General features: G+C 41.7%; 1 protein-coding gene across 1 annotated transcript in view; it reads left to right on the forward strand.

The window, feature by feature from the left end:
• The window catches only part of DOCK1 (dedicator of cytokinesis 1), a 564,538-nt gene extending 563,222 nt beyond the window's left edge, over positions 1 to 1,316 (forward strand). The window contains exon 52 of the mRNA XM_077126402.1: positions 143 to 1,316. Within this exon, the coding sequence (XP_076982517.1) occupies positions 143 to 238 (96 nt within the window). The 3' untranslated portion in view covers positions 239 to 1,316. The remainder of the gene's footprint in view (positions 1 to 142) is intronic.
• The last annotated feature ends 10,959 nt before the right edge of the window (positions 1,317 to 12,275 follow it).

Here is a 12,275-nt window from a genome sequence, read left to right on the forward strand (position 1 = left end):
GAGAGGGCCCTCCCCGTCCGAGGCTGTTCACATTAGCCCTCCATCCTTGCCACAGGGCCAGGTCTGATCACACCCGGAGAGTCGTTTCTTTTCTGCCAGAGCACCAGTAATGTGATATCTTCCTCATATTCATGTTTTCCAGCACCTGCCACCTCCACTGCCCAGCAAAACCCCACCTCCGCCTCCTCCAAAGACCACCCGCAAGCAGGCGTCAGTGGACTCGGGGATTGTGCAGTGAGAGAGAACACAGCACAGAGGTCTCACAGGAGCAGGTGGCCAGCTGTCCGTTCCCTCATTGTCTTCTTCTGTCTGCTGTTTACCTCACTGGACCTGCAATGTCTAACATTTAGTGCAATTGCTTTTCCTTCAAAGGAGTTCATTTCTAACCATGGAGTCAGCAACCTGCAGCATCACGGAGTGTGGTGGCTCGGAGCTGCGATGTGCTTCTGTCCGCTAGAGTTGGGGCCTCAGTGGGTCGGCCTTGAGAGCCTAAGTCTTGCCCCAAAGTCCTTTCTTTTTGTGCCAAATGATGTCCGTGAATAAAGAGCTCAACTGACCTGAGTTTAGCAAAATAGAAGAGGTTGGAGCACTGTCCTTGAGAAGGATGTGTAGTAACTGAGCAAACGAATCCTCATTTTCTCTGCTATAGCCCAAAACCCCAGCTTCCTCTCCTGGGCTGTTTTTTTCAGGCTCCTCTAGGTTGCAGCTTGATGGCTGTGACTTTTCTCAGTTGACTGTTATCTTCAACCTTCATCAGGCAATTCAGGTCAACCCTTTCAGGGAAGTTCCTGATTTCTTTTGGTATAATTTAAAATAGGATATTTCTCAGCTACTGAACAGTTTACTAATTTATGGCGTGGAAACACCATGAAAAATACTGGATGAAATGGAAAAAATAAATATGAGTATAGGAAGATACATTTTCTTTCTTTTTAAAAAAAGAGTACGTATACCACAAGAGATGGTTTTAATTGGGTGAGTTCTTTTTGTCCTCATTCTGTACAGAAATTTGTATATACGATAGTTCTTGGAACTTGTTTTAACTCTTGTGGTCCTTCCTTTTATTGTCATAGGCATCTGAAAATGATTCTCAATATGTGTTCTTAATTTTTTAACTGCTGGGTATGTTAAAAATTTTTTTTTCAGCGCTCCAAAATCCTAAACATGTTGGACAATGATTTCTAAAACTAACTTTGGATAATCTAATGTTTTTCTTCTATCATCTATATTTTTTTATTCACTATAATCATGTTACTCTTATAGTAGGTTCAAAAATTAATCATTGACAATGCAAAATAAAATGTTATTTAAAAAGACTCGCAGTATTTGACATACTTTGCTTTATCCTTTCATGTGACATACAAATGCTGCTCTTGCTCTTCTGCCTTCTTAAAGAGCTTTGTGACCACAGTTATGCGTGCATACGCCTTTCTCCGGCATAGTTTTTAACCATGTGTGGTTCGATGTCTCTGATCTGGAGCCTGGATTAGAAAGCAGCCACTCTGCCCTCTGCATATGTCCAGGTTCACGCAGCCTGGGCAGGTGCTCCCTGTAGCCAACCTCAAGGGCTCCTTGGCTCTTTCAGCCTTCCTTTTAAGCTGCTAATGTGAGACAGGGTTTGGTTGATGGGGTGTGATTTTTTTTTTTTTTTTTTTACATGGGCAGGCACTGAGAATCGAACATGGGTCCTCTGGCATGGCAGGTGAGAACTCTGCCACTGAGCCACTGTTGTCCAGTCTTGGGGTGTGTGATTTAACTTGTACAGCATCAGAACTTCAGAGTTCCTCTGGGGCCCTACCAGGCTGGACCTTAGGAGACGAGAAGCAAAGGAGAAAAAAGCATGCTTTTTCACCATCAAGCTCTCTCGCCTGTGCTCTTTCTAAATGTAGTCCTCTTTAAACTACAACAGTGTGCCGTCTCTGCCCCCTCAAACCCAGCCTGGGAGGAGGCTGCTGCTGCACTCCCAAAAAGCTCTGAGGATCTTTCTATCCTCAATAGCTTTCCCTCAGTTTATTCATCTTTACTGTAAATAGCTAGTCCACCACCAAAAAATTTTAGGCACATGTGAATATGGCTTTTTTTTTTTCATATATCCTTGCTCTTACACCAAGATAAATATTCACTCTCTGTTGAGTATTTTAGAAACTGGATATTATCCACCACCCTAAAATAAGCACGGTGCACACGAGCCTGGGAGAGCATGTGAGAGCTCACACACAGCGGTGTGTAATTTTTGGATAACCAGCGTTTGCCTTGCATAAGCTGCTGCCAAAAACGGTAAGAATAGCTCCTGGCCCTGTGGAAAATGGTAGATACTTATTCTAGGATGTTAGTGTTCCTGCCGCACCCCAGACGCTTCCAGAAAGTCTCCCCGGCTAATCTCACCTTCACCTCCCCATCTGGAACTACCCCCCATGGCCCTTCCCAAAGCATCCCAAGCTGGTCTCTAGAAAGTACACCGAGGATACAGATCAAAGCTAGGAGAAGTGTGGCAATAACCAAAAGTTGTGGGAATTTACTAGTATAAATTATAAATATGTTAATTTATTTATACGTGAGTGAACCTCTCAAAGTCTTTACATGGACCCAAAACTTTTCACCTTTTATAACAACGGTTGGACTGCCAAACTGTAATCAAGAAGAAACCGAGCTCTGTGTCATCAAAAGTCTTCCCGATACATTCCTTCTGAAATGAAGTTCAGAGGAAAAGTCTATCTCACTAAATGCAAGGAAATTCCTTTTCCTCTTCAAGAGTGTTTCTCAAATCATTTCCTCACTATTGCCTCCCAAAGAAGCCTTTTTAGACTTTTTTTTAAATTACTTCCCACCATGAGATTTTACTATAAATATATTGAATAACTCTTTATGTATTTTGTCTCCATCTATCCCTTTTTTCCCATGCTGCCTATTGTCTTTTTTAAAAATATATTCTTTAAAAATTTTATTGTGGTAACATATTTAAGTCCTTGATCCATTTTGAGTTCATATGGTATGAGATAGGGACCCACCTTCATTGTACTGCTTATAGATATCCAATTGTCCAGTACCATCTGTTGAAGAGATATTATTTCCCCATTGAATGAACTTGGTACCCTTGTCAAAAATCAACTGGCCAAAAATATATTTCAGACTCAATTCTTTTCTATTGGTCTACATGTCTGCCCTTGTGCTGATACCACACTGTTTTGATGACTATAGCTTTTTAATTTTTTATGGCTTTTTTAATAAGTTTTGAAATCAGGAAGCATGAGCCCTCCAGTTTTACCCTCTTGGTCAAGCTGGTTTTGGTTATTTGAGTCCCCTTGCTATCCCATATGAATTTGAGAATCAGCTTTTCCACTTTCGAAAAAAAAAAAAACTGTTCGAATTTTGATAGAGATTGTATCCAATCTGCTTTGTTTATGCTTTTACAATAAAAAAGTAAGATATTTTTGCTCCCCTAAGAATCAATTTTCACTTCCTTGGGGAAAATATTGCCTCATTGAGAAAGCATATTCTAAAACAAGAATGGTGGGGTTCATACACATTGTGATTTTGCTTTGGTTGCTGGGAAGCTGAAAGGTAAATTTAGCTCTTGCACATTCTGTTAAATTTGATTTTCTTTAGAATTCCAAATTCTGGTCCATTAAAAGTCCATCTTTATTTTAACTGCCAAGATTAATATGTGCTTTCCTCAAATCTTTATCAAAAGTAGGTAGTATGTAAACTATGTTTTATAAGTGGAAAAGTTTTCTTTTTTTTAATTTTAAAAACACCCTTGGTGCTTGAAGATTGCTTCCTGGTGTTTAAAGAAATTAGTTTTTATTCAATTCTAAGACTATAATTTCATGTAAAGATTTGATCTTTTTAATTATAGATTTCTTATCTTCTGCTCTGGCTTCTTTTATAGAATAGTATCAGATTTTGTTTCATCTTAACAAACCTATTGGTTCAGCTGGCTTTTAGCTTTTGCTTTTTAGTTGTATCTCTAGTTATAATATTTTACCTAACTTTTAAAGTCTGTTTGAGGACTTTTGCCAATTGTTTTGTAATCTACCTTATTTGAATTACTTAGTCATGTACTATTTAATTGGTGATGGCCCCAAAAAATGTTATCAGGAAATCAGTTGGACCAATAATCCTTTCACATTCCCATGAATGAAAATTGATGCACCCTGTTTGTCTCCCCTCAACACAAAGAAGTTGTTGCCTTTTCCAGGTCATTAGGATGGCCTTAAAGCTGTGGTCCCAAACCTGAAGAAGTGTGCTGCATGGCAAAGCTCATTTTGAGCATATTGGTGAATTAACTTCAAACCTGGGCAAAAGTGTACAACACAATATTCAAAACAGCAATGTATGTGACTAAATCTACACACACAAAAGTCAAGGGTAGACCACTCCTTTAGTAAATTGGCATTTGGGCAGAATAAGGTGAGTTTAGGGTAGAACTTTCTGGAGTAGAACCACTTGGCCACTCTCGTCAGGGGTCACACACCAACCACACTGTCATTGTCTTCATTTTCTATTGCCACATCACAAGCCACCCCAGCATATAGTGGGTTGTCACCACAACTCTTTTATTACTCACAATTTTGTGGGGTCTGAAATTCATCTTGGAAATTCCTTTTTTCCACCGGAGCCCCCTCTATGGCTGTCTTCGGCTGAAAGCTCCGCAGGGGCAGGAGTATCCCCAGTGGACTCGCCGTGTAGCTGGAACTTGCGCTGGGGCCAGCTGTGCCTCCCCTGTCCTTGCTCCCTCAGTTGACATTTTTGGGACAACTGACAAACCTTGGATGGGGTCTTAGAATTAGATGGTAGTGACATGTCACTGTTACTTTCTGATTCTGATGGGGCCTCTCTCTTTTCCTGTGGTCTCCTCTCTCCAGCATGGGGCATAGCCTTGCTCTGCCATTACTGTGAATTTTCACAAGCTATGTAAATTCTCTGTGCCTCTGCTTCCTTTGAAATGGGACAATATTAGTACACATCATAAAGGGTTCTTGTTAGAATTAAATGAGGTAATATAGGCAAAGGATTTAGAGATGTCCTGGTGCAGAGAAAATGCCTGATAAATATCAATTGTTGTATGATTAATATTTGAAGATAATCCTTAGAATCTTCCTCTGCTTCTCAAGAACATAAGCCATTTTCAAAAACAGTACCCAGAAATCAATATTCACACACACACACAAATAATAATTATAGGGAAAAACACCAGTTTCGTTAAAAACTGGGATGTATAAGTCCTAAATGACAAGATGTTTTGGGTGTGGTCCTGTCTAAATGGAAGGTTCCCCTGGGGCTGGAACATTCAAGATGGCTTCCACAATGGCGCTAAGCCAGCTGGTTCTCCTTCCTCATTCCCCCCACCCCAACCCCTTTGACTGTCATTTCTCCTCCAAGGATGTTTCATTTTTAGGAAGCTACTTTGCTTGGCCAGTGCTTTAGTTTCCTAGCTGCCAAAATACCACTCCATGGGTTATCTTAAAAAAGGGGGATTTTTTTGGCTCACGATTTTGAAGCTAGGAGAAATGCCAAAGCAAGGACTTCAAGGCCGTGCTTTCTCCCAGAAGACTGTGGCATTCTGGGGCTGGCTGCCAGTGGCCCTTGGTCCTTGGCTTTCCTGTCACATGGCAATGCACATGGCAGCCTCTCCTGGCTTCTCCTTTTTCTTCTGGGTTGCCTTGGCTTCCCGCTTCTGGCTGCTCCCTCTGCCTGACTCTCACTCTGCATGTGAAGGTTTCCAATAATCCAGAGTAAAGCCAACTGATCATTTGGGCCACACCCTACTTGAAGTAATATCTTGAAGAGATCTTATTTATAGTTTACACATCCACAGGAAAGGAATAGGTTTAGGAACGTGTTCTTCTGGGATTCACAGAGCTCCAAGCCACCACAGACCACCCTCTAGACTTCAAAAGACGTGATGAAAATGTTCCAAAATTAGACAGTGGTGATGGTGGCCCAACTTTGTGAATTTACCAAAACCCACCAAATCAAGGGTGACTTTTATGGCTGGCAAATTATATCTCTGTTATAAAAAAATAGTCTATGATCTTCAAAAGTGGGATGGAAATCAAAGAATGATTTAGGACCTCTTCCTGATTGACAGACTAAAGAAACATGGCAATATTGCAACACATGATTCTGAACTGGATCCTTTCGAAACAATGGACATTTTGGGGACAATTGGCAAAACTAAATAGGGTCTTAGAATTCAATGGTAGTGATGTGTCACTGTTACTTTCTGGTTTTGATAGCCATACTGTGGAAGAATGTCTTTGTTAAATAGAAAAACACACGCGCACACACACTAAACCATCAGGGACAATGCACTCTCAGGGAGATAACTTTCAAATGATTCAGGGAAAAAAAAATATTTGTACTGAGCTTGCAAAAATAAATATTTGTACTCTATCTTGCATAGAGAATGCCATTGATTTTCCTGATTTTTGAAATACTCTTCTCTCCAGGGAAGAATGGTGCCATTTTTAGCAGCCTCTCAGGAAATCTGGCCATGCCCCAAGCTGGTTTTTGTAGACTACCTTACTGGCTCAGTGTCACCTAAACTGAAGATGGAAGTCCCACTCAGTCACTATCTCTGGTGCATCTGTGAAGCCTCCACTGTGGGATCCAAAAGAAGCGAATGCAAGTCTCTATCTTGGGAGCTTTGGGAAGGCAAAGATATGGGAAGTTCTTTCACGTATTTAGCAGACATTTGAGGCATTTCTACTAGAGTCAGGCATAGTTCTAGACTCTGGGAATACAGCAGTGAGCAAGACAAACAGCGTCTTTCAAACTCCTGTGGCATAAGACAGGTGATATTCAAGTAAACAAGGAAAGCAATTTCATATTGAGATAGAAACTAGAAAGAAAAAAAAAGATAATTACAGGAAACATGGCAGCATGGAAGGGTGAGGACTGCATCGGGGTCTCAGGGAGCCTCTTGGGAGGCCGTATTTGATCTGAGAACTGAGCTGCGGAAAGACACAAGCTAAGGGAGAATCCAGGGCAGCGTGGCAAATGTACAGGCCTGGGGCTGGGAATAGCCTTGAGGGTATCTGAGAAACAAAAGGAGGAACTCACAGAACTTGGATGTGAGAAGAAGATGGAGAGATCAAAGCCATGGGCAGCAATCTTGGTAGAGGCCAGGCCATGGATGACCCTGTGGTTATTTCATGTCAAATGCAATAGGAGGGAGACATGACCAGTTTCCCCTTCCGTGAGGGCAGGTGGGAGCTCTCCATCTGTGGAGAACTGGAGGGAAATGGAAGGCAAGACCACAGGATTTCCTAAAACCCCATTAGATGAAACAGATAGTCACATCTCAGTGGGAGCAGGAAGTCCCCAAAAGCAGCAGTTGGTTTAGGTTTGTGTCCTCACATTCAGAGTCCATGATGCTCTTGCTGGGGCCACACAGGTGAGAGAGGGAGCCTTGGGAGGGGCAGCAAGTGAGCCCTGTGCCCACTTCATCTGGCTCAGCTCAGCAGGAGAGGATGAATTCCCCCATCGTGGCCCTGATCCTTGCAAGACACGGTAGCATCTCCTCAGTGCTGTAAGCACTAATCCGTACTGCCTGTGTCTCTTCATCTTCCTGACAAATCATAGCACAGCATCCTAATGCTGTAGAACTAAGCAGGAAAGTCATTCTCACCAAGGGCTGAGGCAAGACGTGGACACGCATCCATGGAAACAAGTGGGACTCCAGAAGCCCCTCTAAAAGGTTCTTGATCACGGCACCCTAACAACTCCACTGCGCAGGGAAAAGGACAGCAATTTGGAAGGTAAAAATAATCAGTTTGGGAAGGAGAAATATTTTTGAATTAGCATAAATTATACTATTTTAAAATACTTGTTAACAGCTAATTTAGCATTAGGAACACTTGTGTTGGAGAGGAGGGCACTTAATATTGTATAAGAAGCTACCTGCAAAATACAAGGTTATTTTTAAGCACCCAGGTATTTTCAGATTCTCTGCAGGAAATACAGATGACTGTCCACGGGCTTTCAGTGCCTTTTCACATTAGAAGCCAACTTTGGAAGGTATGCAACTAAAATGGAAAAGAAGCATCAGGATCATCCCATTTTTCCCCCAGAATATTAGAAAAATGAGGATACTTCAATATGAAGATCATATCATTTTATGAATAAAGAGACTACCACTTTTGGGGGGTATAATGGCCGGCAGGGAAAGCTCATTTAACAATCCGGAAGCAAAGTCAGCAGGAGAGGCCTGTGGGGCATACCTTTTCTTTCCTTGAATATCCCTTTGGTGATGCTACCTTACGAAAAGAATGCTGGGAATTAAAGCAATGGCTCCACCCAAATAAACAGGGCAAAGTAAGACACTTCAGGGCTCTGAGGCCCCACAAAAACTATGAACAACCAGCGAGAATGGGCAGAAACATCTTTCTCAAACCTCCAGAAAACAGTTAAAAGACTACAATAGCAGTGCGAGTTCTGAATAAAAAAAAGTGGTAGGGTCTCATGGCACCCAGGCTGGCCCTCTCCCACCCCACACTAGCTCAGCATACAGATCCCTGGTCCCAGTTCCAGAGGGAGCAGAGTAAACCTTGGCCACATGCTGGGAGCATATCTGTCTGGCCCAATCTGTCTGGTGGTTGCCTGAGGGACTCACCATCCCAGAACTTGCCCTGCATGTAGAAGGCAGTTCATGAAGCTCTCCTACAGAACGCTCTGGGTGAGCAGTCAAGTGGCTACCTGGGGCAGGGGGTTGCAGGCTGTCGGACATGCAGCGAAATGCCTGGGACCATAAGTAAACTGTCTCTTAGGGAAGAAGGTCATTCATATCCATGTAAATGGGGGGAATTTCCAGAGCCACACACATATGTCCAAGACAAGACACATGAGCAGAAAGGATCAGGGAGGTCCCTATGCTTTGGCCTCAAGCTATTCTCTAAACTTATTGCATGGATAAGCTCTGAAAGAGAGCACTCCCAACAGGTCAGGTCAACCTGTAAAGACTGAGAAAGGTGGTTTCCTTCTCTTTTTTTCTTTTGTAGTTTCGGGCTTTCAAGGAAAGCTCTCTCATAATACTAGTTCAATACAAGCTGAAGGAACAGATGCCACAGAGTCTAAATTCCAGCAATAATACATTAAAATACCAACTGTCCAGGCTTAAGAAAAATATTACTAAACATACAAAGAAACATGAAGCGATGTCCCAGGCAAAGAAAAAAATTAACACATTGGAAACAATCAGTGAGGAGGGCCAGACCTAGGACACACCAGACAAAGATTTAAAAAATGGCCATAACACCTAAGACTCAGAGTCAGAGCTCTGAAGCTATGCAAGTCAGCAGGACTCCATTTAGGAACTGTTTAAAAAGTTGAAAAAGTGGCCAGACATCAAGTAGAGATAGGAATGAAGCTGATATAGATAGGACTGAGGTAGATGAGCATACAGGGTAAAAGATGATATTGTCTATATTTTAAAACTTCAACTTCTGTGTGAGACCAAAGGGATAGATGTTTATTGGGTGCAAAATTTATATTTTGGGTAGTGCATTTCCTAATTTAACTCGTGTGGTCTGTTCAGTTGAACAAAGTACATGGAATATTGAATAAGGTGTGGGATTTTGTTGGTTTGTCCAGGTTTGTGTGATGCCCCAATAAATCCCAGAATGATTTGGGTAGCGAATAAAGAAGTATTTGCAAAGTCCCTTTGAGAGGATGGGGAGAAAGGAGGAAATACTAACTTTCCCACTTGGAGATTTTCTTATATTCTTGCAAATAGTAGGGACAACCAAATCAATAGTCTGAGCCCTCAATCTTGGGGTTCACCCCTATGAAACTTATTCCTGCAAAGGATAGGCTAAGCCTATTTAAATTAGGCCTAAAAGTCACCCCCAGAGAAACTTGCTTATTGCTCAAATGAGGCCTTTATCTCTAAGCCAACTCAGCAGGTGAACTCACTGCCCTTCTCCCTATGTGGAGCATGAATCCCAGGGGTATAAATCTCCCTGGCAATGTGGGACAGAAATCCTGGAAGGAGCCAGGACTTGGCATCAAGGGATTGAGAAAACATTCTTGGCCAAAAGGGGAAGAGAGAAATGAGACAGAGTCGAGAGGTTATCATGGAGGTGGTTCTTATGCATGGTATAGATGTCCCTTTTTAGTTATGGTGTATTGGAGTAGGTAGAGGGGAGTACCTGAAACTGTTGCGCTGTGTTCCAGTGGCCTTGATTCTTGAAGAGGATTATATAAAGATATAATGTTTACAATGTGACTGTGTGGTTGTGAAAACCTTGTGTCTGGTGCTCCTTTCATCTAGATATGGACAGATGAGTAAAAAATATGGATAAAAATAAATGAATAATGGGGAGTAAAGGTAAAATAAATTGGGTAAATGGAAATACTAGTGGTCAATGAAAGGAAGGGGTAAGGTGTAGGGTATGTATGAATTTTTTCTTTTTCTTTATATTTCTTTTTCTGGAGTGCTGCAAATCTTCTAAAAAATGATCATGGTGATTAATACCCAAATATGTGACAATATTATGAGCGATTGATTGTACACCATGTATAGAATAGAATGTATGTGTGTGAAGATTTCTCAATAAAAAAAAAAAAACAGCCCTAAATATGTTCAAAGAGCTACAGGAAAACGTGGACAAAGAACTGAAGGAAATCAAGAAAGTAACAGATGAACACAAAGATGGCATCGATAAGGAGATGATGGAACTTATGAAAAGGAAGCAAACAGAACTGAAGACCACAGAACTGGAAATTTAAAAAAATCCCCTCAAAGTGTTCAACAGCAGATTAGAGATGTCAGAAGAAAGAATGCGTGAACTTGAAAGTAAGACAATTGAAATCATCCAGTCTCAGGAGCAGAAAGAGGAAATAATGAAGAAGTGAACAGAGACTGAGGAGCCTGGGAGAGACCATCAAATGTGCCAATATATACATTATGGGAGTCCCAGAATGAAAAGAAAGACAAAAAGGAGCAAAGAGAATATTCAAAGAAATAATGGCTGAAAACTTCCCAAAGTTAATTAAAACATAAATACACACATCTAAAATGCTCAATGAGCTTCAAACAGGGTGAACCCAAATAGACCCACACTGCAGCATATTATAGTCAAACTGTTGAACACCAAAGATAAAGAGAGAATTCTGAAAACCACAAGAGAGCAGAAGCATTGTGTCACATCCAAGCGAGCTTCAATCAGATGAAGTGCCAGTTTCTCATTGAAACTGTGGAGGCAAGAAGGCAGTGGGAGGTTGTATTTAAAGTGCTGGAAGCGAGAACAACCGAGAACTCTATGTCTGGCAAAGTTGTCTTTCAAAAACTAGGGAGAAATTAAGACATTTTCAGATAAACACAAGCTAAGAGAGTTTGTCACCACTAGATCAACCCTACGAGACATACTAACAAGAGCTCTGAAGGTTGAAAGGAAAGGATTATAGGCAATAGATCAAATAAAGATCTCCAGTAAAGTAATGACAGGGGTAAATATAAATGCCAGCATTATTGTGATTTTGGTTTGTAATTCTGCTTTTTACTTTCTAAAGGATCTACAGGGCAAATGCATAATATCTAATGAGAAATCAGTGGTTTGGGACTCATAATGGATAAACATGTAATTTTTGACAAGAAGTTCATAAAAGTGGGGGGACAGAAGAGTATATATTACTGAAGTTAAATTAAGTTAATGTAAGCAAACAAGATTTTTGCAGATTTAGGATGTTAAATTTAAGCCCCTTGTTGTTCTGCTCAATGCCAGACCAGAAGGCAACAGTTGTCTTTCTCCTTCTCTGGCCAGTGGTCCCTAGAAAGAGAGTTGGCGTGGCATTTACACTCCAATTCCCATTGAGTTAGGCTTGTCCCTAGGCTGTTAACTGTCCCACTTCTCCAGGCTTAAAGAAAGCCTGGGCAAGTTGAGAGAAGCCCTGGAGGCAGAAAAGCCACAGGGTAGTGGGTCTAGAGGATGTAACATGGGGACAAGGCAACAGTATCAGCAAGGTACAGACAAAGTGAAGAAAGGGGATTGATTCAGCAGGGATGTGGAAGCCCAGGACAATGAAGACAGGTATTGAGGTGGCCAGAAAGACCATAGTCCAGGATCCAGAACTGCTGGTAAATGAGGGAGAGAACTGGGGGCAGACAGATGACAGAAATGTGAAGGTCACAGACACAGAGCTTGTTGGGATGAACTCTAGAGGAGGATAGCATGGGGAGCATGGAGGACCTGCCCACCACTCACCCCCTGGACCCTGAGGTGGGGTGTGAGAGGAAATGCAGGGAGAATCAGTGTCAGCAGGATACAGCCAGG

This window comes from Tamandua tetradactyla, chromosome 13, assembly GCF_023851605.1.
Source record: "Tamandua tetradactyla isolate mTamTet1 chromosome 13, mTamTet1.pri, whole genome shotgun sequence".
NCBI lineage: Eukaryota > Metazoa > Chordata > Mammalia > Pilosa > Myrmecophagidae > Tamandua > Tamandua tetradactyla.